The sequence below is a fragment of the Schistocerca gregaria genome, chromosome 1, assembly GCF_023897955.1.
Source record: "Schistocerca gregaria isolate iqSchGreg1 chromosome 1, iqSchGreg1.2, whole genome shotgun sequence".
Classification (NCBI taxonomy): Eukaryota; Metazoa; Arthropoda; class Insecta; order Orthoptera; family Acrididae; genus Schistocerca; species Schistocerca gregaria.
In genome coordinates this window covers 466,514,284-466,538,084 of record NC_064920.1, presented here as the reverse complement: position 1 = coordinate 466,538,084, position 23,801 = coordinate 466,514,284, and the positions used below count along the sequence as shown (strand labels likewise).

The window sequence follows — 23,801 nt, the reverse complement described above, 5'->3', positions numbered from 1 at the left end:
GCTGCCAGGCCTGCGGCTATGTCGAATGACACCAGTCACACAATCTCCGCTCAGGCAGGGAGTGTTTCTAAACAAACAGTTTCTGTTTCAGACAATGAGTGGCAGATAGTCACCCCATGGAGGGACAGACGCCGTGCTGCAGGACGCAGACCGCCGCCTCCGTCTGGGCGGTGGGCGCGGGCGACCGCTGGGCCATCTGTTGGCGGCGCGACGAACAACAGCCGCGGTGCGCCGAGCCCCAGCGCCATGCCGGCACGAGCTACACCTGAAGGCGCCAGACTTGCGCCGGCTACACCGACCACCTCTGCGCCATCTGGTAGCGACCGTCGGGCACCCAGTCTGCGTAACGGAGGCCCGGGACGAGCCAATGCGTCCGGTTTGCCGGCGCGAGCTACACCCCATGTTTCCCGCGGCGGGGCGATGGCGACCGCCGGGCCATGTGTTGGCGACGCGGCGAACAACAGCAGCAGTGTGCCCGACCCGGGCACCAAGCCGGCGCAAGCTACACCAGCTCCCACTGCTACTGCTGCGCCACCTGTCAGCAGCGCGGCGAGCGAAAGCAGTACAGCGCGCCCCACGCCAGATGGCAGCACGGCATTACCACCGACGCAGACGACGGAGCTGCGCAACGTGAACGGAGGGACTGCAGCTGCATCTCCGAGACCTGGCATCAAGGAGGAGGAGGTGCCGACGTCGTAACAACCGTCCCAGTCCCGACCTTCTGCCGCAAAAACTCCCGTTCTCCAGCTAAGATGACAGACCGTCCTGTACCCTCCCAACAGGGTGCAACCAAGGCAGCTCCGCCCTCCTTTCCCTGGCCGACGCTCAGCTAACGGGGAGGCAGCGGCGCTGGCTGGCGGTCCTGGAGAGCGCCCACGACCAGCCGTGGGATGCACTCGTACGGATCATAGAGGACTATCTCCGAAATCGCCGAGACGAACACACAACGTCAGGCTGCCGGGGGTCGACAGGACGGGCAACCAACAGCAGCGCACCGCCGCCAGGGCCGCGCAGACGCTGCTGCCAATCCCCCTCCCCTGCCCCTGCCCCTACACACGGCCGCAGTAGGCGGCGCGGTGGACGTGGCGCATGGCGTGAGGCGGTCGCTGAGCGTCGGTACAATGCGAATGCAGCATCTGGAATTCAGAAGCTGTACCATGCAGACCAGTGCAAAGGGATGCAGCGCGTTCTTGGCGAGATGTCGCCGTACTGCCAAATAGATGGCATCGTGCTCACAGAGAACTTCAAAAAACCTACACTAAAACTCATTCTCTGTTACAGATGCACCAGATGCTGTCTGGGACTTTGCCGCCACCACATCTCCTGATGTCAGCGAGGAGGTCCTGCCGCCGATCACCACTTCAGAGGTACAACAGCAGCTTCAGAAGGCGAGCAATACTGCTCCTGCAGCAGACAGTCACGTACTCAGGCTTGCGACGTAAGGATCCTGGCTGCCGTGTGCTAGATACGATCTTATCGCGCTGCTTTAATGAGCGCAAGACTCTGTTGCAGTGAAAAGTATCCACTACCGTCGTCATCCACAAGAAAGGGGAAGTCTCGGACGTGACGAACTGGCGGCCTTTAGCATTGAGCTCCACCATCTCTAAGTTCTTTGCTGCAATCGTTGCGGATCGCACAACCCTCAGGGCAGAGCGTTTGAACCTGCTCTCCCCAGAACAGAAGGGTTTCCGCACTTTTGAAGGCTGCTATGAACACAACTTCATTATGCAGACAGCGATTGATGATGCAAGGCCCAGGGGACGCCAAGCATGGTTGGTTGGTACCAGACTGCTATTGTCATCGGTCCCTTTTTCCGATTACTAAAAACACCCACAGAGAATAAAAACGATCAACAGACGATAATACAGACGACACAGAACAAGAGAAACGTAGACAAAGACTAGACAAGACGAACTAAAATCACAGAGAGGGTGACAGTGGTTGGCCGACCATACGAACAAAAAGGGAAAAGCCAACCACCGAGAAACGCATGGAAAAAAAATCAGACAAATCAAGGCCATAGGCCAGAATCAACACAAAAACCCGCACACACAACAAGCGATAAAATCCCCCTGCCCGAATAAAACGCAAAACCAAGTCCACCATGGCAGAGTCATCTGATAAAAGAGCAGAGAGGATGTCACGCAGCGCAAAAGTCTGCCTGAGCATGGTTAAAAGGGCGCACTCCGACATAATATGGACCACTGACAAGGATGACCCACAACGACAAAGAGGGGGATCCTCACGACACAGTAAATAACTGTGCGCGAGTCGGGTGTGGCCAATGCGGAGCCGACAAAGGACGACTGAGTCCCTGCGGTTGGCTCGCATAAAAGACCGCCACACAGTAGTCGTCTCCTTGATATGGCGGAGTTAGTTTGGCACGGGCAGGTTGCGCCAATCAGTGTCCCATAAATCGAAAACTTTGCAGCGTAATAGTGCCCGCAAATCAGTTGCTGGGAGGCCAATCTCCAGAGATGGTGCACTGGTGGCCTCTTTCGCCAGGCGTTTAACAGTTTCATTTCGGGGTATCCCAACATGGCCCGGGGTCCAAACAAAGACCACAGATCTGCCGCAACAGGCAAGAGTATGCAGGGACTCATGGATAGCCATCACCAGACGAAAACGTGGGGAACACTGGTCGACAGCTCGTAAACCGCTCAGAGAATCGCTACAGATAACGAAGGACTCATCTGAGCAGGAGCGGATATACTCTAGGGCACGAAATATGGTGACCAGCTCAGCAGTGTAAACACTGCAGCCATCCGGCAATGAACGTTGTTCAAAATGGACCCGTAGAGTTAGTGCATAACCGATACGACCAGCAACCATCGAACCGTCGGTCTAGACAACGCCAGAGCGCTGATACGTGGCCAGGATTGAATAAAAGCGGCGTCGGAAGGCCTCCGGAGGGACTGAGTCCTTCGGGCCCTGTGCCAAGTCGAGCCGAAGGCAAGGGCGAGGCACACACCATGGGGGTGTACGCAGAGGGGCCTGGAAAGGAGATGGAACAGGGAAACAGCCAAGTCCGTAGAGAAGCCATTTGAAACGTACGGCGATCGCACATCCGGACCGGAGCCGACGTTCTGGCAGATGGACGACTGACTGCGGGAACAGGACACGATAATTTGGATGCCCGGGCAAGCTACAAACATGGTCAGCATAAGCAGCCAGTAATTGTTGGCGTCGTAGGCGCAGTGGAGGGACACCTGCCTCCACAAGTATGCTGTCCACAGGGCTGGTTCGGAAGGCACCAGTGGCAAGGCGTATCCCGCTGCGGAGGGTTGGGTCCAGCACCCGCAATGAAGATGGGGATGCTGAGCCATAAGCCAGACTCCGGTAGAACAGAAGTGACTGGATTAACGCCTGGTAAAGCCGTAGGGGAGTAGATCGGTCGGCGCCCCACCTGGTCTGGCTCAGGCATCGCAGAGCATTTAGACGCCACCAACACGCCTGTTTAAGCTGCCAAATATGAGACAGCCAAGTCAACGCAACTGTAAGAAGCTCGCCTTCGAGATAAAGCCGCGGCTCGGGGTGAACAGTGTGTCGCCAGCAGTAATGCATAACGCAGGTCTTGGCTGCCGATAACTGAAAACCATGTGCTACAGCCCAAGACTGCGCCTTGTGCATTGCACCCTGTAGCTGACGTTCAGCAGCTGCGATGCCAATAGAGCGATAGTAAAGGCAGAAGTCGTCAGCATACAGGGAAGCGGAGACAGAATTTGGCACGGCCACAGCGAGCCCGTTAATGGCTATTAAAAACAGACAGAAACTTAGAACAGAACCCTGTGGCACACCGTTCTCCTGGACTTGGGAGGAACTATATGAGGCCACGACGTGCACATGGAAGGTACGATACGACAGAAAATTGCGGATATAGATAGGCATAGGGCCCCGAAGACCTCATCAATGAAGTGTAGAAAGGGTGTGATGACCCCATGTCATATCATACGCCTTCCGCATGTCGAAAAAGACATCGACCAGATGCTGACCACGGGCAAAGGCAGTATGGATGGCCGACTCCAGGCTCACCAGATTGTCGGCGGCAGAGCGGCCTTTATGGAACCCACCCTGAGACTGAGCCAGAAGTCCCCGAGACTCCAATACCCAATTCACGCGCCAGCTCACCATCTGTTCAAGCAACTTGCAAAGAACGTTGGTAAGGCTAATTGGATGGTAGCTGTCCACCTCCAAAGGGTTCTTCCCTGGCTTCAGAATGGGGACAACAAGACTTTCCTGCCATTGCGACGGAAACTCACCCTCGACCCAAATGCGGTTGTAAAGGTCGAGGCGGCGTCGCTGGCAGTCCACTAAAAGGTGTTTCAACATCTGAGAATGGATGCTATCCGGCCCAGGAGCGGTATAAGGACAAGCGGCAAGGGCACTGCGAAATTCCCCCTCACTGAATGGAACATTGTACAATTCAGGACGGTGCGTGCGAAAAGAAAGACTCCGACGTTCTACCCGCTCCTTAATGGAGCGGAAGCCCAAGGGGTAGTTGGCAGAAGCGGAATTCAGGGCAAAGTGCTCTGCCAAAACGTTGGAGTCAGTACAAACTGCTCCATTCAGTGAGAGCACAGGGACGCTGACAGGGGTCCGGTAGCCATAGAGGCGTCGAACCTTGGCCCAGACCTGCGATGGAGTGAGATGGAGGCCAATGGTGGACTCATACCGCTCCCAGCACTCCTGCTTGTGTTGGCGGATAATGCGGTGGGCTCACGCATGCAGCCATTTGTAGGCGATACGGTGTTCAATTGACGGATGTCGCTTGTGACGCTGGAGAACCCGCCGGCGAGCTTTAATCGCTTCAGCGATCTCAGGCGACCACCAAGGCGCAGTCCGCCGCCGAGAGCACCCAGAAGAACAGGCAATGGCAGATTCGGCGGTAGTAACGATGCCGATGGTGACCGATTGAACCACTGCAGCATCAATGTCATCGTTAGAGAGAAGATCAATAGCGGCAGTGGAGGGGGACAAGTCCCAGTCAGCCTTATTCAGAGCCTATCTGCTAGGGCGCCCAGGAGACTGACGCTGTGGCAGTGATAGAAAGATCGGAAAGCGCTCACTACCACACAGGTCTTCATGCACTCTCCATTGGACAGACAGTAAGAGGATAGGGCTAAAGATTAAAAGTTCAATGGCAGAGTATGTGCCATGCACCACACTGAAATGTGTGAAGGCACCATCATTTAATATCAAGAGATCGAGCTGCGCCAATAAATGCTCAACGATGGCGCCTCGACCTGTTGCCACTGACCCTCCCAACAGAGAGTTATGGGCATTAAAGTCGCCCAGTAAGAAGAAAGGTGGCGGCAATTGGGCTGTCGGAGCAGCCAGGACATGCTGCACGACATCACCATCCGGTGGAAGGTACAGACTGCAGACGGTAACAGCCTGTGGTGTCCACACCCGAACAGCGACAGCCTCTAAAGGTGTTTGTAGAGCGGCAGTCTCGCTCTGAAGAGGCGAGATCGAGGTCCTCAGTGGACGCCAGAATCTCCACCTCGTACTCAGATGCAGAACTTGTAGGAAGTGGTGGGACAGGTGCCACCGCAATGTTGTTAGCCTTGGGGAATTTCTTCTTCTGTTTCTCTCGCTGTACCTTTGGTGGTTCAGGCTTCACGTGCTTCACTGGGCCAGTCTCAGGGACGGACGACGACCGTGAGGCCCGACGACCATGGACTGGTGGTTGTTTTAGCCGCTTCCGGGCGTCCACTTTTCCACTGGTCGGAACTTGCGAAGGGAGGTCCCCAAGGGACCCCTTCCTGGCGAGAGTAGATGAAGTTTTACACTTCTCCGGCTGGGAAGGGGGAGCTGATGTGCCTGATGGTTGGGAGGGTGTTGCTTCTGAAGAAGATGGAGCAGGAGCAACAGGGTGTAAAGTGCCCCCACAACCAAAGGGGCTGTAGGATTCTGACCCATCAGAAAACCAACCGTATGGGACGACACAGGAGATAGAAAAACCGTCGTAGCAGCAGCGGTGTATGTTGACGTCATTGACACAGGATGGAGCCTCTCCTATATCCGCCTAGCCTCTGAGCAGTTCAGGCAGTGCAGGGTTTTATATTCCATTATCGTCCGTTCTTTCTGGGAGATCCTACAGTCCGGTGAGCATGAGGAATGGTGTTCTCCACATTTAACACAGATAGGCGGCGGAGCACATGAAGTATTGGGATGCGAAGGACTTCCTCAATCTCGACATGTGATGCCGAAAGTACAGAGGAATGACATGTGCCCAAACTTCCAGCATTTAAAACACCGATCGGAGGAGGGATATATGGCTTCACATCACAACGGTAAACCATCACCTTCATCTTTTCGGGTAAAACATCACTTTCAGGGGCCAAGATGGAGGCACCGGTGACTACCTGATTATCCCTCGGACCCCTATGGACGCGCCGGACAAAGTGAACACCCCATCGTTCGAGATTGGCGCGTAGTTCATCGTCGGACTGCAGTAGAAGATCCCTGTGGAATATAATACCCTGGACCATGTTTAAACTTTTATAGTGAGTGATGGCGCCAGAAACATCCGCCAACTTGTCACAAGGGAGCAACTTCCTTGACTGGGCAGAGGATGCTGTTTTGATGAGAACCGACCAGAGCTAATTTTAGACAAGCCCTCCCCCTCCCCAAACTTGTCCTCTAAATGCTCCACAAAAAACTGGGGCTTTGTCAACATAAATGATTCCCCATCAACTTGCGCACACATGAGGTACCTGGATGAATAATCTCCACTGCCTTCTTTAGCCATACGTTCCTCCCATGGAGTGGCCAGGGAGGGAAACGATCTCTGATCAAATTTCTTCCTGTTGAGGTCAGACCTCGATCGCTTAGAGACTGCTGGCGGAGGCCCACCAGCGAGAGATGATGTACCATGCATCATTGCGGGTCATCCGCCCTGATGCCACCCACTCTGACCAGGGGCTCTCCCCACGGGCGCCACCCAGCCGCAGCAATGACCACCTGGCAGAATGGCCTTTGCCGGGAGTCCTGATGCCCCAAAGGGATAGGCATCTACTCCTCAGCATATGTGGGGAAATAGCAGCTCAAGCATCAGCAGTGCGATCCCTGTGTAGTCAGGGGCTACCACCAAGAGGGTACACGACAACCCCACCACAACGGACTGGCTACCGTGCTGGATGTCACGTCTCAAAATATCCATGTACATCACGAGGGCAAAGATGGAAGTGCATTATGGAGGGAATGTACGCTACCTGGAACACACTGCAGCAGATGTGGCCGGAAGCTCAATGGAAGTCCAACTCCATGACAATATCAGGGTGTGCCAGATCTTAGGGCAAGATGGATATATAATATACCACGTAAGGCGTCCTTCCCCAAATGGTAGGCACTAACAGAAAATTTTGAAAGGCAGTGGTCATCCCATTAGAGGACCATCACATTAAGGCCGAAACGTTTTAGACTCCTTTTAGTCGCTCTCATGCAACAGGCAGGAATACTGTGGGCCTATTCTTACCCCCAAACCCGCAGGGGGAATACGAAAAATATGGCATTGCACTCGCGGGTGAACATCCGTTCTGCTACTTCGATGGAACAGTCGGAACAGTGCATATAGTGCTAGTTGGTTGGTTGGTTTAAAGATTAAAGGTACCAAACTGCATAGGTCATCAGTCCCTTGTGTTATGAACACACAGAGCACAGTGAAACCATCTATTTGTCATTCAAAGCACAAGATAAAAATTCCAAGAGAAGAAAATCTCCAACATCAATAATAAAGAAACGTGTAAAACGGAGCACAGCAACAAAAACAACATAGAGAAGAAAGGCAGAAAGAATTAAAACTGTACAGCAGAGGATCGTGGCTGGCTGATCAGGAAAATAATAAGATGAGCCAGCCACTCTGCAACACGTTAAAACCTCCAGCCTATAAGATTAGGATGGAGTCGAATTACAACACAAAACTAATTAAAAGATACAGCTCAAAAGAGGGTGATAAGAAAATTAAATGAACCTATAAAAGCCGCTTGCGCGAATAAAACGTAAAACCCGATCTGCCAAAGAGACATTGTCACCTAAAAGAGATGATAAATCACCCTGGAGATTAAAAGCACGCCTAAGAGCTGTTAAATGAGGACATTCCAACAACAGATGCGCCACCGTCATGGTTGCACCACAGCGACAATGAGGGGGTCCTCTTGAGGCAGCAGATGACCATGCATCAGCCAAGAGTGACCAATGCGGAGCCTACACAGAACAACAGAATCCCTGCGAGAGACCAGCATGGAGAAACCCCACACAGTCATGGTATCCTTTACATGCCCCAGCTTATTGGGTGCAGACAGAGTGCGCCATTCGTCTCCCCACATCCCAAAGACTCGACGGTGCAAAACCTTTCCGAGATCAGTTGCTGGTAGGCCGATCTCCAGCGTCTGTTTGCGGGTAGCCTCTTTGGCTAACTCGTCGGCGAGTTCGTTTCCCGCGATTCCAACGTGTCCCGGGGTCCATATGAACACCACCAAACGACCACGCTGTTCAAGAGCGTGAATGGACCCCTGGATGGCACAAACAATGGGATGGTAGCACTGGTCAAGAGCCTGCAGGCTACTGAGCGAGTCACTGCAAATGACGAAGGACTCTCCAGGACTGGTATGAACACGTTCAAGGGCACGAAAAATGGCTGTCCGTTCTGCGGTGTTAACATTGCAGCCTTCCGGCAAGGAGCGCTGGTCCACATAGTCTGCATGAGCATAAGCATACCCCACACAGGCATCAACCATCGAGCCATCGGTATAGATAACCTCCGAGTCATGGTATGCGCCGAGGAGATTAAGGAATTGGCGGCGCAAGACTGCAGGAGGAACTGAATCCTTTGGCCATTGGGAAAGTTCCAGCCGAAGCTGCGGCCGACGAATACACCAAGGTGGTGTATGGGGGCGGACCTGGAAGCAGACGGAAGAGGCAAACACTCGAGTTCACGAAGGAGCGACCAAACACGGATTCCAATTGTATGGCCTGATCGTGGCCGCTGGTGTGGGCTATGGACTGCCGCATTACCGAAAGGAAACGGTAGTTATGGTGATGGGGCGAACAATGGACGTGGGCAGCATAGTTCGCTAACAGTTGTTGACACTGAATATGAAGCGGAGGAATCCCAGCCTCAGAAAGGAGGCTATGAACAGGGTTGGTGCGGAATGCTTCTGTCGCCTGTCAAACCCCACAATGGTGAAAGGGGTCCAGCAGTTACAATGCTGAGGGCGACGCTGAGCCATACGCCACACTCCCATAATCGAGTTGGGACAGCATGAGGGCTTTGAGAAGCTGCTGCAGCGTATTACGATCTGCACCCCAAGTTGTGTTGCTGAGGCAGTGGAGGGCATTCAGATGCTGCCAGCACTGACGCTTGAGCTGACGAATATGTGGAAGCCACGTAAGCCGGGCATCGAACAGCAATCCCAGAGAATGTTAAGTGTCGACAAACCTGAGCATGGCATCCTGAAGATAGAACTCAGGGTGGGGATGGGCAGTTCGACGCCGACAAAAGTGCATAACACAAGTCTTCGCAGCTGAAAATTTAAACCCATGGGCTAGGGCCCACACCTGCGCCTTGCGTATGGCTCCCTGCAACCTACGTACTGCAACACCAATGATGGAGGAGCTGAAAAAGATGCAGAAATCGTCAGCATATAACGCGGGTGAAACAGACGACCCTTCTGCTGCTGCAAGTCCATTAACAGCCACAAGGAAAAGTGGCAGGCTCAATACAGAGCCCTGTGGAACACCATTTTCCTGGATATGAAGTGAACTATGGGAAGTCGCTCTGGCATGGAGCCAAAAGACCCCGAGACTCGAGCAGCCAACACACCCGTCCAGTAGCTTGCACAGAGTATTTGTCAACCTGATGGGCAGATAGCTATCCACATTAAGTGGGTCCTTAGCAGGTTTCAGCACAGGAATGATGGTACTTTCTCGCCACTGTGACAGAAAGACACCGTCGCTCCAAACGCGGTTGAAGATGGCAAGAACACATCGCTGACAGTCCGGGGACAGGTGTTTGAGCATCTGATTGTGGACGCCATCTGGCAGAGAGGCTGTATCAGGGCACTGTGCCATCGAGCTGTGAAGTACCCACAAACATATTAGGGCGTTATACGCCTCAGGGCGGCGAGAAACCATAGAAAGCCGTTTGCCTTCCGCCCGGCGTTTTAGCGCCCGAAACGAAGATAAGTATTTCCCCAATGCAGAGGCCAAAATATAGTGCTGTGCTGTGCAAAATGCTCGGCAATTACATCGGCATCGGTGGATACCGCCCCGTTGGTAGTAAGCCCTGGGACACCTGTAGAGTGCTGCAATCCAAAGATGGGCCGAATCTTCATCCACACCTGAGAGGGTGAAGTACGGGAACCAATGGTGGAAACTTACCTCTCCCAGCACTCCTGGCTCCGCCTCTTGATGAGCTACCATGCCTGAGCACGGAGACGTTTGAAGAAATTGAGGTACTCCAAAGATGGGTGCCGCTTATGTCGCTGAAAAGCCCGCCGACGTTGTTTAACGGCTTCAGCAACCTCTGGAGATCACCAAGGAACTGACTTTCGCCAGGGGCCCCCCTAACGAAACAGGAATGGTACGTACCGCAGCGGAAACAATCGCTGCAGTCAGTGTCTCAACCGCCACATCGATGGTTCCGTGGGGGAAAGATTCAACAGTGGCAGCAGAGGAGAATGTTTCCCAGTTTGTCTTGCTAAATGCCCATCTAGGCAAGCATTCATGGGAGCGACGCTGGCGTAGTGAAAGGAAGATGGGAAAATTGTCTACCACACAAGTCGACATGGTCTCTCCAATGGACCGATGGTACAAGCCCTGGGCTGCACGACAGATCTATGGCCGAGAACGTGCCGTGCGCCACACTGAAATGTGTGATGGTGCCAGTGTTTAAGAGGCAGAGGTCGAGTTGCGAGATGAGATTCTCTACATCTCTGCCTCTGCCATTAATCTTCGTTGTGAGAGTTAAAATGCCCCAGGAGAAGAAAAGGCATGGGAAGTTGCGTGACAAGTGCAGCCAATTCGGTCAGGGAGACTGTACCACCTGGAGGGAGATAGAGACTGCAGACGGTTATGTCCTGGGCAGTCCTTACTCTGTCAGCCACAGCTTCTAATGATGTTTGAAGGGGCACAGGAACAGAGGTAAGGACATACATGTAGGCTCCACCTGACACACAGTGTTACGGCTGCACTAATAACCCCTGTATCCACAAAGGACAAGGGTACGCATTGCCAGGAACCAGGTTTCCTGGAGGGCAATGTACAAAGCAGGTGTCGTGCTTAGAAGCTGACGCAACTCAGGTAGATGGCTAAAATAACCGCCCAATTTCACTGGAGGATTGTGCAAAACGTGTCCTGTAGGGGCATCCAAGCTCAGAAAAAGGAAATTACTTCACAGGGTCAGATGCTGCCATCGACGGAATGACAGACGTCGCTCGTCCATCGTTTCTGAGGAGACGGCGAGCTCCAGGTCATCAGGGGACGCAAAGAGCTCGACCTCATCCTCAGAGGCCAAGCCGACAGGAAGGAGTGGTGCGGGAACCACTGGGTCCTTATCCTTCTTAGAGAGCTTCCCCTTTATCTCTTGTGTTTGGGAGGAAGGTTTGCATGCTGGGAGGGCTTTCCTAACACATTATCAGGAACAGAGGAAGAGCGTGAAGCCCTTCGACCAGCAGCTGGTTGCTTCTTCAGCCACTGGCTAGTGTCTTGTGAGACACTGGTAAAGTCCTTGGAAGGGGCTCCCCCAAGGGATCCCTTCCGAACAAGTGAGGCCAGAGGAGGCTGTTGCATCTCTGGCTGAGCAACCAGAGAGGGCTTTTGCCTCTCTGGCTGAGAGGTGGGGACTGATGTCCCCGGTTGTTCGGGGCACACTGCTCCTAAACTGGGTGTGTTGGGAGTAGTGGAAGAGAGAGTGGCCCCTACCAGTGGTGTGGCAGGCGTCACGTGAGTGTTCTTTGGGCCAACTGTAAAGGAGTCTTCGCAGGAACTGGTGGCAGCAGTGTTACAGCAGCATAACTCCTCAACATAGGTGTGGGGTTGAGGCGTTCTAATATCTTCCTCAACTCTTGGCAAGTTAAACAGTCCAGGGTCTTAATTTTGTGTATCTTCCACTCTCGTTGGTAGATTGCACAGTCTTGCGAGCAAGGATAATGATACTCCCCACTGTTAACACAGGTGGCAGACGGAGCAACTGGGGCATTGGGATGCGAAGGTCATGTACAATGTCGACACGTGAGGCTGGCGGTGCATCTGGAGGACATGTGTCCGAATTTCCAGCACTGGAAGCATCACATAGGGGGCGGGACATAGGGCTTGACATCGCACCGGTAGATCATGACCTTGACATTCTTGGGCAAGCAGTCGCCCTCAAAGGCAAGGATGAAAGCACCAGTAACAATCCTATTATCGTTGGGTCGCCTAAAGACACGACAAACAAAGTGTACACCACGTCGTGCCAGGTTCTCCCATAGCTCTTCATCAGACTGTACCAGAAGATCTTTATGAAAGATAATCCCCCTGGACCAAATTTAGGGACTTATGGGGAGTGATGTTAACGGGTATGTCACCAAGCTTCTCACAGGAGAGTAATGCCCTTGACTGTGTAGATGAAGCTGCTTGTATCAAAATGGCCCCGCTCCGCATTGTGGAAACAGATGCCACTTCCCCTAACTTATCTTGAAGATGAGTCACAAAGAAGAGAGGCATATTTCTCAAAACTGAATCCCCATCAGTTCTGCTTCACAAGGTATCGCAGGGAATATGGCTGTCTGTCCACAGCCCTACGTCCCTCCCAGGGCGTGGTTAGGGAAGGGAACGACTTGGGGTTAAATGCCACAGCGTTGAAGTCTACTTTACCGCGCTTAGAGACGTTGGTGGTCGTTCGACCACCGGATTGAGACTTTATCCACTTTAGTTCATATCATGCGCCTTAATGCCACCCACTCCGACCAGGGGCTCTCCCAACGGGCGCCACCCAGCCGCAGCAAAGGCCACCTGGCAGGATGCCCATTGCCAGGAGTCCTGATGCCCCAGAGAGACAGGCAGCTTCTCCTTGGCTTACGTGGGGAGGTGGCAGCTCAGGCATTGGCAGTACGATCCCTGTGTTGTCAGAAGGTTACAAACTAGAGGGTACATGACGACCCCACCACAATGGGCTGGCTACCATTGCTGGATTTTGGGTGCCATGTGAAGTCCATAATTATCATGGTTGCAGATGGTGATGCACTAAGGGTGTAACTTACACAACCCACCACGTGTGTATGCCCAAAACAATGGATGGTGGGAGCAGTTACGACGACAAGACGATGAACAGCCCCAAGGTCTTACAGCACAGAGGACTTATGGTGCCTCACATAAGGTGTCCTTCCCCAAAAGGCTCGTACTTCTGTGGAAATGGAAGAATGGAGGTCAAACCTTAATGGGGACCACATTAAAGGCCAAAACAGTTGCAACTCCTTTTAGTCGCCTCTTACGACAGGCAGGAATACTGCAGGTCTATTCTTATCCCCAAACTGTAGGGGGGTTGTCTTTGCTGGTCAGAGTGGGTGGCATCAGGGCGGATGAACCGCAATGAAGTGTGGTACATCATCTCTCGCTGGTGGGCCTCCACCAACAGTCTCTAAGCGATTGAGGTCTAACCTCAATGGGAAGAAATATGGTCCGAGATCATTTCCCTCCCTAGCCACTCCATGGGAGGAACGTATGTCTAAAGAAGGCAATGGAGATTATTCACCCCACTACCTTGTCTGTATGCAAGTTGATGGTGAATCATTTATGTCGACCAAGCCACAGTTTTTTCTGGACTATTTAGAGGACAAGTTCGGGAAGGTGGAGCTGTTGTCCAAAATGCGCTCTTGGTCAGTTCAAATCTAAACAGCATCCTCTGCCCAGTCATGGAGGTTGATCACTTGTAAGTTTGTGGATGTTTCCGTTACCATCACGCACCATAAAAGTTTAAACATGGTTCTGGGTATTATATTCCACAGAGATCTTTTCTGCAGTAGTACGATGAACTGCACAACAACCTAGAACGACGACGTTTTCACTTCGTTCGGCGCGTCCATCAGGGTCTGAGTGATAATCAGGTGCCAATGATGCCTTCTTCGTGGCATTCGAGGGTGACATCTTACCCGAAAGGTTCAAGGTGGTGATTTACCTCTGACGTGAAACCATATATCTCTCCTCCGATGTAGTGTTTGAAATGCACGACGTTTGGACGCATGTCATCTCGATGTACTTCTGGCACCATGTGTGGAGATTGTGGACACCCTTCACATCCGAATACTCCAAGTGCCTCGCCTCCCATCTGTGTTAACTGTGGGGACACAAGGCAGAAATATGAGCAGTTACAACCTGTGCCAATGCCATCAACCTATGCCGCTGCTGCAACACTGGTTTGATCCACTACCATGTCGTCACATACAGTTAGCTTTCAGCTATGTCACAATTCACCAGCCCCAATCCAACCATCGGGGACATTAGATCCCACTTCCCAGCCGGAGAAGCGTGAGACTTTCGTCTACTCTCGCCAGTAAGGGGCCCCTTGGGGCCCTCCCATCCCAGGCTTTGCCCAGTGCCAAAGCGGACACCTGCAAGTCTCTGAAGCAACCACCAGTCGCTGGTCAGAGCCTCACGGTCGTCGTCTGTCCCTGATAATGATTAGTGTTTTAGGGCGCACAAAAACAAGGTTATCAGCGCCCTTTACCAAAAGATCAATTCAGAGCCGATCTTTGAGAGAAGTGGTAACGTTCAAATTGCAAGATTGGACACAGCAAATCAAAACACGTAGGTAAAATTAGAAATAAAAGAGCAGTACAAAACAGGTAAAAATAAGTAACGGCGGCTGAGTGACCACTTACAAAAAACGGGTGACCAAACCACTGTATAGCACATTAAGACCTCAATCCCAATATTTTGGGAAGAAGTCCAGACATCACACAAAAGTGTAAACCTCCAGCGACACCTGCCTCATTGTTAGTTAAAAGAGAGGGCAGGTCTGGTGGGAAACTGAAATCTTCCCTCAAACCGACATATAAAACACACTCAGTTAAAATATGTCGTATCGACAGCTGTGTCCCACATGTCTGACACGTTGGTGGCTCCTCACGACGTAACAGAAAACCATGTGTCGAAGGACAATGTCCTATTCTAAGTCATGTAAGGGCTTCTTCCTCAGCTCGTCGTTTTCGAAAGGACGTGAGCCACAGTCGGACAGAATCCTTCACCACTCGCAACTTATTGTCCCTCACGTCCAGCCACTGAGCCTCCCACCAACGCATGACCTTTCGAGTCACGAAAGATGTTATTGCCCGCAGGGGGACGGAACAGCAAGCAGGAGGTGTGATGGAGCAAGCCTCCTTGCCAGCAGCATCTGCAAGTTCATTTCCAGGAATATCTATGTGCCCTGGAACCCAGCAGAAAATTACATCCTTACCCTGCTGTTGCAAGAGCAGGAGTGCGTCCTGCACTTCTTGCACCATCCGATCGGCTCGGTACATCTGTTCAAGAGCGTGTAGAGTACTTTGGGAATCGAAGCAGATGATGAATTTCGTGCCACGGTGTCGGCACATATGCTCTAATGCTTGCAGAATGGCAATCAGTTCCGCATAGTAAACTGAGAACTGCTCTGGGAGCCCTATCCTACGGACAGTATCGGGAAACTCAGCAGAGCAGCACGTAACATCCCCCTGTTTAGACCCATCAGTGTAAACAGCAATAAAATCTGAATGGCGATCTAAAATCTCAGTAAGTAATTTTAAAAAGGTGATCCGGGGTATAATTCTTCTTGTAAGCGGCCAGATCAAGAGGTAATCTTTGTAGTAGCCAGGGAGATCCCCTACTCCATCCCTGGCGGAGGACCTTAATGCCCTCCAGGTGTACTGACTCGAGACTCATTTGCACGGATGCCAAACGAGTTTGTTGCCTTTGGACGGTGGCGGAAGAGACGTTCCAGTGCCGGCTCGGAAAAGGTGTTGGACGCCAATGAAAGAGGAGTGGACTTGGCCGTGTACGCGTGCCGTACCATGATGAGAAGCAGCCGAATGAACAGGGGAGGCTCCACCGCCTCGACACAGACTAGCAACTGGACTCATGCGATAAGCCCCTGTTGAAAGCCTAATACCCTCATTGTGAATCACATCCAAAATTTTGAGGTAGGAAGGTCGTGCACAGCTATAAGCTTGAAATCCGCAGTCTAGTCGAGGTCGCACAAAGGCCTTATAAAGTTGGAGCAGACGTGCCATGTCGGCGCCCCAGGATCTATGACTGACACATTTAAGGACGTTTAAAGCCTTGGAACAGCGGACTTTAAGATCCTTTAAGTGTGGCAACCATGTAAGCCTCTCATCAAAAAGAAGCCTGAGATATTTCACTTTTCCCATAAAGGGGAGAACAGTGATGCAAGCATCATCATTCGAACATCCAGACAAGGCGGCGGTTGACCATCCGCTCCAAGGTCTTCCCTATGCAACTAGTGAGGGCAACACTACGGTAGCTACTCACACTCGTGCGGTCTTTCCCAGGTTTTAAAAAAGGGTATAAAACTGCCTCACGCCACGCGTCAGGAAAGTGACCCGACGCCTAAATTCCATTAAAAAGCGCGAGGAGTATTTCTTTGTTGCGCATTGTGAGGTGCCATAGCATACTGTAATGGACCCTGTCGTGACCAGGGGAGGTGTCACGAGCTCCAGACAACGCAGAATCCAGCTCCCACATAGAAAATGGGCAGTTCTAAACTATATGACATGTGGACTGGAAGTTCAGACTACATCTCTCAGCAACGGCCCTATGGCGCTGGAAATCTGGATCCTGACTGGTTGTTGCAGTAACTGGCAAAATACGCTGCCCTAGTCTGGGCAATGTTTCGCGGATCCATGTGGACAGTGCCATTATTCATTACAGCAGCTATGGGACACCTCCCTCCTCTGCCAGAAATTCTCCTGATGGTCTCCCACACAATGGAACTTTTGGTGGAACGATTAATGGTGTTCAGGAACTGTTGCCATGACCACCTCTTGCTCTCACGAATAATGCGGCGACACCTTGCCTTCGCTACCCGAAATACTGCAAGATTCTCAGCAGTCGGCCGAGACTTGAACCGACGCAGAGCCGCACACCTGGTCCTGATGGCAGAGCGGCAGTCGGCACTCCACCAAGGCACAGGTGGCCTCTTCCGGGGGCCCACGTACTGTGGAATGGATACTGCAGTGGCGTGGTGAACCGTTTCGGTAATATGATCCACCCACACCTCAACAGTTGCATAGTGTTCGAATTGGGCCAACTGGCTATAACGTGCCCAGTCAGCTCCACTAAGCACCCATCGTGGTGGTCTCCTTTCGGGGACCACGCCATCTGGCAGGTGAATCCAGATGGGGAAATGATCACTGCCATGCAAGTCTGCGAGCGCGCGCGTGCGTGTGCGCGTTTGAGATTTACGAGCGCTAAACAGCGTTGTCATCAGCGCCCAAACGCATAGAAACAGGAACACATGCGGTGAACGGACGAAGACGGACACCGAACAAGGAGAACGGCTAAAAGACACAGGCCTGACGCAGTTCCAAATGCTCACATACAGAGGCAAAGCAAGAGGAGAAGAAACACACTAAAACGGAAAGGAAACAAGGAAAAGAGAACAGAAACCGAAGGGTAACAAGGAGGTGATCGTCACTGGCGGACCTCTTACCTAAAACCTGGGTGAGCCAGTCACCCAGCAGCACATTAAAACCCTCTCCCCAAAATCCGAGGCAACAGATTGGACAGGATACAAAACCATAAGACTTTAACCACAGTCGCTGCGTCGTCTTGCAAAAGAGAGGGCAAATCCGGTGGCAAAGAAACCACCGCCCTCTGGTCAGAGAATAAAAGACAGTCAAGTAAAATGTGGCGGACAGTAGTCTGGACGCCACAAGCACTGCAGATTGGGGGGGTCCTCCCGCCGGAGTAAAAAAACTATGCGTTAGGGGACTCTGCCCGATGCGCAGGCGAGTGAGAAGAACCTCATCCCGCCTGTATGACTCGTAGGACGTACCCCATGGTCGCGTAGTAGCCTTTACCAGACGCAGCTTATTGTCAGAAACTGCCAGCCACTCTTCTTCCCATTGATGCATAACACGAAAACGCAAAAGGTAGGTTACAGCATGGAGGGGGACGCCACATTCAACAACGTGAGGGAGGGAACAGGCATCTTTGGCAGCCACATCCGCCAGTTCGTTTCCCCTAATACCCACGAGCCCCGGCACCCAGCAGAAAGAAACCACCTTCCTCTGCCGTTGCAGGTGGAGTAGGGTGTCATTGGATGTTCTGGAAGACCGTATGCGCTGGGTACAAGTGTTGCATGGTCTGAAGGGCACTCAGGGAGTCAGAACAGATGAACTTAAGACTGGGAACACATCTCAACTGCTCCAATGCCTGCAGGATTGCAAACAATTCGGTATCGAAGATGGTAAACGCCACAGGAAGCCGTAACTTGACGACTCTACCAGGGAAAACCACAGCACAACCAACAGATTCCCCCTGTTTAGAGCCATCTGTGAATACAGGTACATGGTGCGGATGCTGGTTTAAGGTATCGTAAAATAAGGAGGTAGAAACGAACGCTGGAGTGCAGCTCCTCCAGTTCTCCGACAAGTCTAGAAGGATGCTGGGCCTCTGGAGCAACCAGGGAGGCAGGCGAGTAAAACCTTGTCGTTGGGGGGCCACACGCTCCACACCAAGGGACTAAAGCAAATGCTTGGCACGAATCCCAAATGGTCTCGTTGCCCCGGGACGACTGGAAAAGAGACGTTCCATAGGCGGCCGGGCAACGGTAGGGTACGCATGGGAGGTAGGAGAGGCAAGGAAATGACACACCTGTCGCACCATGAGGAGTTTCCGCCGGATGGCGAGCAGCGGTTCCCCTGCCTCAACACACAGGCTGGGGATGGGACTGGTACGGAAGGCACCAGTGGCCAGCCTGATACCCTCATGGTGTACTGCGTCAAGGATCTTCAGATATGAAGGCCTTGCTGACCCATACACGGTGCAAGCATAGTCAAGACGCGATCGGACGAAAGCCCTATGAAACTGCAGCAGACGCGCCCGATCTGCTCCCCAGGACCGATGGCTCAGACACTTCAAAATATTCAGTGCCTTCAGGGCCCGCACCTTGAGGTCTTTAAGGTGAGGCAACCACGACAACTTGGAATCAAAAGTGAGGCCCAGGAACCTCACAGTGTCTCTAAAAGGAAGAACGGTGTCCCTCAGATGTAATTCAGGGAGGTAAAAAGACGCCGAGAACGATTAAAATGAACACACACACATTTGTCTGCAGAAAAGGTAAAACCCGTCTTTGCAGTCCATGCCTCTAAGTGCTTTATCGTAAGCTGCAACTGCCGACTAGCAGTGACAAGACTGGAGGAAGAACAGAAAACAGCAAAATCGTCCACAAACAAGGAGCATTGGGCAGGACTCCTGATAGTGGACGTGATACTGTTAATAGCAATGGCAAAGAGGGTGACACTTAAAACGCTTCCCTGAGGAACACCATTCTCCTGCACGTACAAATCAGATAGCACATCACCAACCCGATACCGAAAGAGGCAGGGAGAAAGAAAGGACCGAATGGAGATGGGGAGACTGCCACGAAAGCCCCACTCATGGAGTTGATTGAGGATAAGGCGGCGCCAAGTAGTGTCATACGCCTTATTAATGTCAAAGAAGACCCCCAGACAATGCTGGTTATGTAGGAAGGCCTGCTGGATGTCGGCCTCAAGCAGGGTCAAGTTGTCTATAGTGGAACGACATCTCCGAAAGCCACACTGAGAGGGGGGCAAAGGAGCTGCCTGGTCTCGAGCAGCCAAACCAGGCGGCGGTTGACCATGCGTTCCAACGTCTTCCCAACACAGCTCGTCAAAGCAATACTCTGATAACTACTGGGATGCATTCGGTCCTTCCCTGGTTTGAGAAGGGGAATCAAAATCGCCTCCCTCCACGAGTCAGGGTACATGCCGGATAACCATATCATATTGAAACAGTTCAGGAGAACTTCCTTGGATGGCAGCAACAAGTGCCGCAGCATGCTGTACCGGATTTGATCATGACCAGGCGCAGTATCATGAGCCACAGACAGCGCAGAATCCAGTTCCCACATTGTGAAGGGCAGTTATAGGGTTCAGAATTTAGAGACCTGAAGTCCAAGTGACCGATCTCGATGGCAGCGCGGTAGCTGCAGAAATCTGGATCACAGTTAATAGTGGCGGTAGAGTCCGCAAAATGCATGGCCAGTGTCTGGGCAATGTCTCTTGTCGCCGTGAGGAGACATCCCTGATGCAGCAATGCCGTGACAGGTAGCTGGCTGAGTTTCCTGGAAATCCTCCTGATGGCCTCCCATACTTTCATAGAACTAGTGGAGCGAGAGATTGAGTTCAAGAACGATTGCCATGACCGTCGTTTGCTCTCTTTAATCACTCGCCGCGCTCTGGCCCTTGCCACCCGAAAGGCCGCATGATTGTCAGCTGAGGGACGGCACTTGAAGCGGCACAGAGCTGCACGGCGGGCTCGGATGGTTGAGCGGCACTCAGTGGTCCACCAAGGGACAGGACGCCTCTTGGGATGACCGGATGACTGTGGGATTGACAATTCAGCAGCATGGGAGGTAACGGCTGTAACATGGTCTACCCATTCGTGGACGCTGGCACGGTATTCCAAAACAGCCAGTTGGCTGAAAAGTGTCCAGTCAGCTCTGCAGAGGTGCCACCGGGGTGGCACTGGTAATGCCACAGCCTCATCCAGAAGGCGAATCCAAAGGGGGAAGTGGTCACTAGAATGGAGGTCAGCAGCAGCCTCCCACAGAGCAGAATCCGCAAGTGCTGGAGAGCAAAAGGAAAGGTCAATAGTCGAAGACGATCCAGAAGCAGTACAGAAATGAGTGGGAGCACCAGAGTTGAGGATGCACAGTTCTTCGGACATCATGAGGCTCTCCAGAATACGACCCCTGGGGCAAGTAGTCGGAGAGCCCCATAAGACATTATGAGTGTTGAAGTCCCCCAGAAGAAGAAATGGACGGGGGAGTTGGCTAATAAGGTCCATGAGAGCCTCAGAGACTATCGCATCCTGAGACGGTAAATAAACTGAACAGACTGTGAGCCTCCGACCCACAAGAATGTCAACTGCAACTGTTTGCAAGTCGGTGACACGAGGGAGCTCAGATGAGGGGTGCATGTCACGGACAAAAACAGCAACACCACCCTTTACCCTTTCCCCCGTCAGATCATCTTTTCGATATACGGTATAGCACCGTAAAGAAGTAGCATCAGTGGCCCGAAAATGTGTCTCTTGGAGACATAAGCACAAGGGGGCACTCTCGTATAAGGAGTTGTAATTCGGCCACATGCGTCCTGAACCCATTCAGGTTCCACTGTAATATGGGAGCCAGTGATCAGGGTGGCTTAACTTTCACCCTGCCTCTGTGCTTTGGAGGAGAGACCCTACTGGCCGGAGATTTATTCCTGGGGCGAGAAGATCGCCCCCCCGGTCGACATCAATGTCCATAAGTTCCGATGACGACCCACGGGAGATGTCTGACAGTACGATGGCCTCGTCATCGGACTGATGCTGACTAGTCTCCTCAGGTGGCAAAACCTTCACCTTCTGAGGCTTTGTCTTGGGGGCTTAGAATGCAGAGCCTTGTCAACAGTTGGAGCTTTACTCGCCTGGGCAGAAGGCGCCACACGGGGAGAGGCAGGAAGTACCCCAATGTCAGCAACCATGGCCTTGTCCAACGTGGCAGGGAGAGCTGCAGGTTTCGAAACAACCGCAGCAGCACAAGTGCACTGGCAAGCGCAGGTATTAGTGCTAACACTAGCAACCTCCATTTGCGTAGCAACAGCGGCCAGTTGAACCAGTTTTTTGAGAGTGGAAGCGAAAGATGTTGAAAAAACAGGAGGTTGCATGGCCTTAAAGAGCCTCTTGGCCTCACCATAGGGGATGTGCTTAGATGTTTTGATCTCCTGTACCTTCCGTTCTTCGAGATAGATGGGGCAGATCCGGCTCCAGACAGGGTGACTCCCAGAGCAATTCACGCACTTCACAGGTGATGAACAATGGGCTCTGTCATGGGCAGGCTGACCACATTTACCACAAGTGGCTATCCCATTGCACCCCAACGTAGTATGCCCAAAGCGCTGACATTTAGAACAGTGCATTGGGTTGGGGAAATATGGCCGTACTGGCAAACTTAAGAACCCCGCTTTAACATGCTTTGGGAGTCTCGGGCAACTGAACGTGAGAATAAACTAGTCAGATTTGACGAGATCCCATCGACTCTTTTCATAATATGCTGCACGTCAACAATACCGTCGTCAGCCCACTCAGATTTTAACCCATCTATGGGAATATCCACCAAGTCCCTACACGTCACAACACCCTTACTATAATTCAAAGTAGAGTGTAGCTCGGTCTCGATAGCGTACTCTCCTAGACAAGTTGCTTTCCAAAGGGAAGCGACTTGACGGGAACTAAAAGTCTCAACTAACAGAGTCCCATTGTGCAGTCGCTTTACAGATCGTCGGCCACGCCGTCCAGGCGGCGCGCCGACTGCCGTGCCATCTGTCGGCGGCGCGGCGACCAACAGCCGCGGCGCGGCGACCAACAGCCGCGGTGCGCCCGACCCAAGCGCCACGTCGGCGCAAGCTACACGTGGGGTCGGAATGCCGTCTAGCACCACCTAGACTACAGGCCTGAGCGCACACTTGTGACGCCACATACTGATGGCCAGGACAGAATGGGAACGCTTCTGTTGAGCACTCTGCAGCTATACGAAATTTACGAGTTTTAGAGCTGAGACCACATAGGGATTCTCGTGCTTTCCTCTTCTTTGTGTCCTTGTAATGAAAGTATGGAAATTTATATCATTGCTCTAAGTGGCTGAACAAAACTGCCTTATGTTATTTCAAGATGTTAAATTATTTTGACGATTTGCCTTAAATACGCGTTTCTAGGCTTCAATACAAACTAATTTCAAATTCTGTCTTTTACCTTATGAGCTACGTGTTCTTGCAGTAAAAAATCGGAAATATGTAATAACTAGCAGCCGTTTTCGGTTTTAAACGAAGCAGCTTGAGGTCTTACAGAATTTAAGAATTCGTTTCCTGGTTATTTTCGTGTTTTTTCCTCTCCACTTCGAAATTGGCTGACCTCACACGAAACTCAGGTCGTTCGACGAAATGGAGCACCTCCTGACAATGTTTAATAAATAAAAAAACCGAAAAAATATTTTATTTCCCTGTTTCTCCTTAACTTTAGAACCTTAAAGTTTTAAGGACAGCATTTTTATTTTATTACTTTATTAATTGAAAGATAAATACGTAAGTTAGTAAATAATACAGTTAAATTTCTACTACCCTAAGGAAAACAAATGAGGGCTACTAAGTGAATTAGTTTCTGAAGCTGATGAGGATGCAGGGGAACTTGGAGGATGAAGGCTTTGGTTATTTATACACGAATTATGGGAATCCCATTGCAGATCCAAAAGCTGGTGTGTAAGTTCTGTTGACTCGTTTTCCACAGGTGAAGGATATGGTGTTGAAAAAGATTTTCCTGAGGAATTGGAGGATGGAGTGAATAGATGGACTGATACGTCGTTCATGAGTTGCTTCAGTTCAATGTCTTGTACAACTGAAAAAATCCTACTTTTAGCTTGATGAAAAAGTAGTGAATGCCACCATTTTATGGCTGGTGCTATACCAGCCAAAAAGCATCAACTGGGTTTTGTATTTTTTCTGCCAAAATGTACGCGGTCTTCATTCAGATTCTTGTGTTTTAAC

General features: G+C 51.7%; 1 protein-coding gene across 1 annotated transcript; it reads left to right on the top strand.

The window, feature by feature from the left end:
• The first annotated feature begins 420 nt into the window (after nucleotides 1–420).
• Nucleotides 421–22,696, top strand: LOC126354420 (mucin-7-like). Its single transcript, XM_050004088.1, has 4 exons — nucleotides 421–684; nucleotides 972–1,116; nucleotides 1,282–1,438; nucleotides 22,540–22,696. The coding sequence occupies exons 1-4, from the start codon at nucleotides 421–423 to the stop codon at nucleotides 22,694–22,696; spliced, it is 723 nt and encodes a 240-aa protein (XP_049860045.1).
• The last annotated feature ends 1,105 nt before the right edge of the window (nucleotides 22,697–23,801 follow it).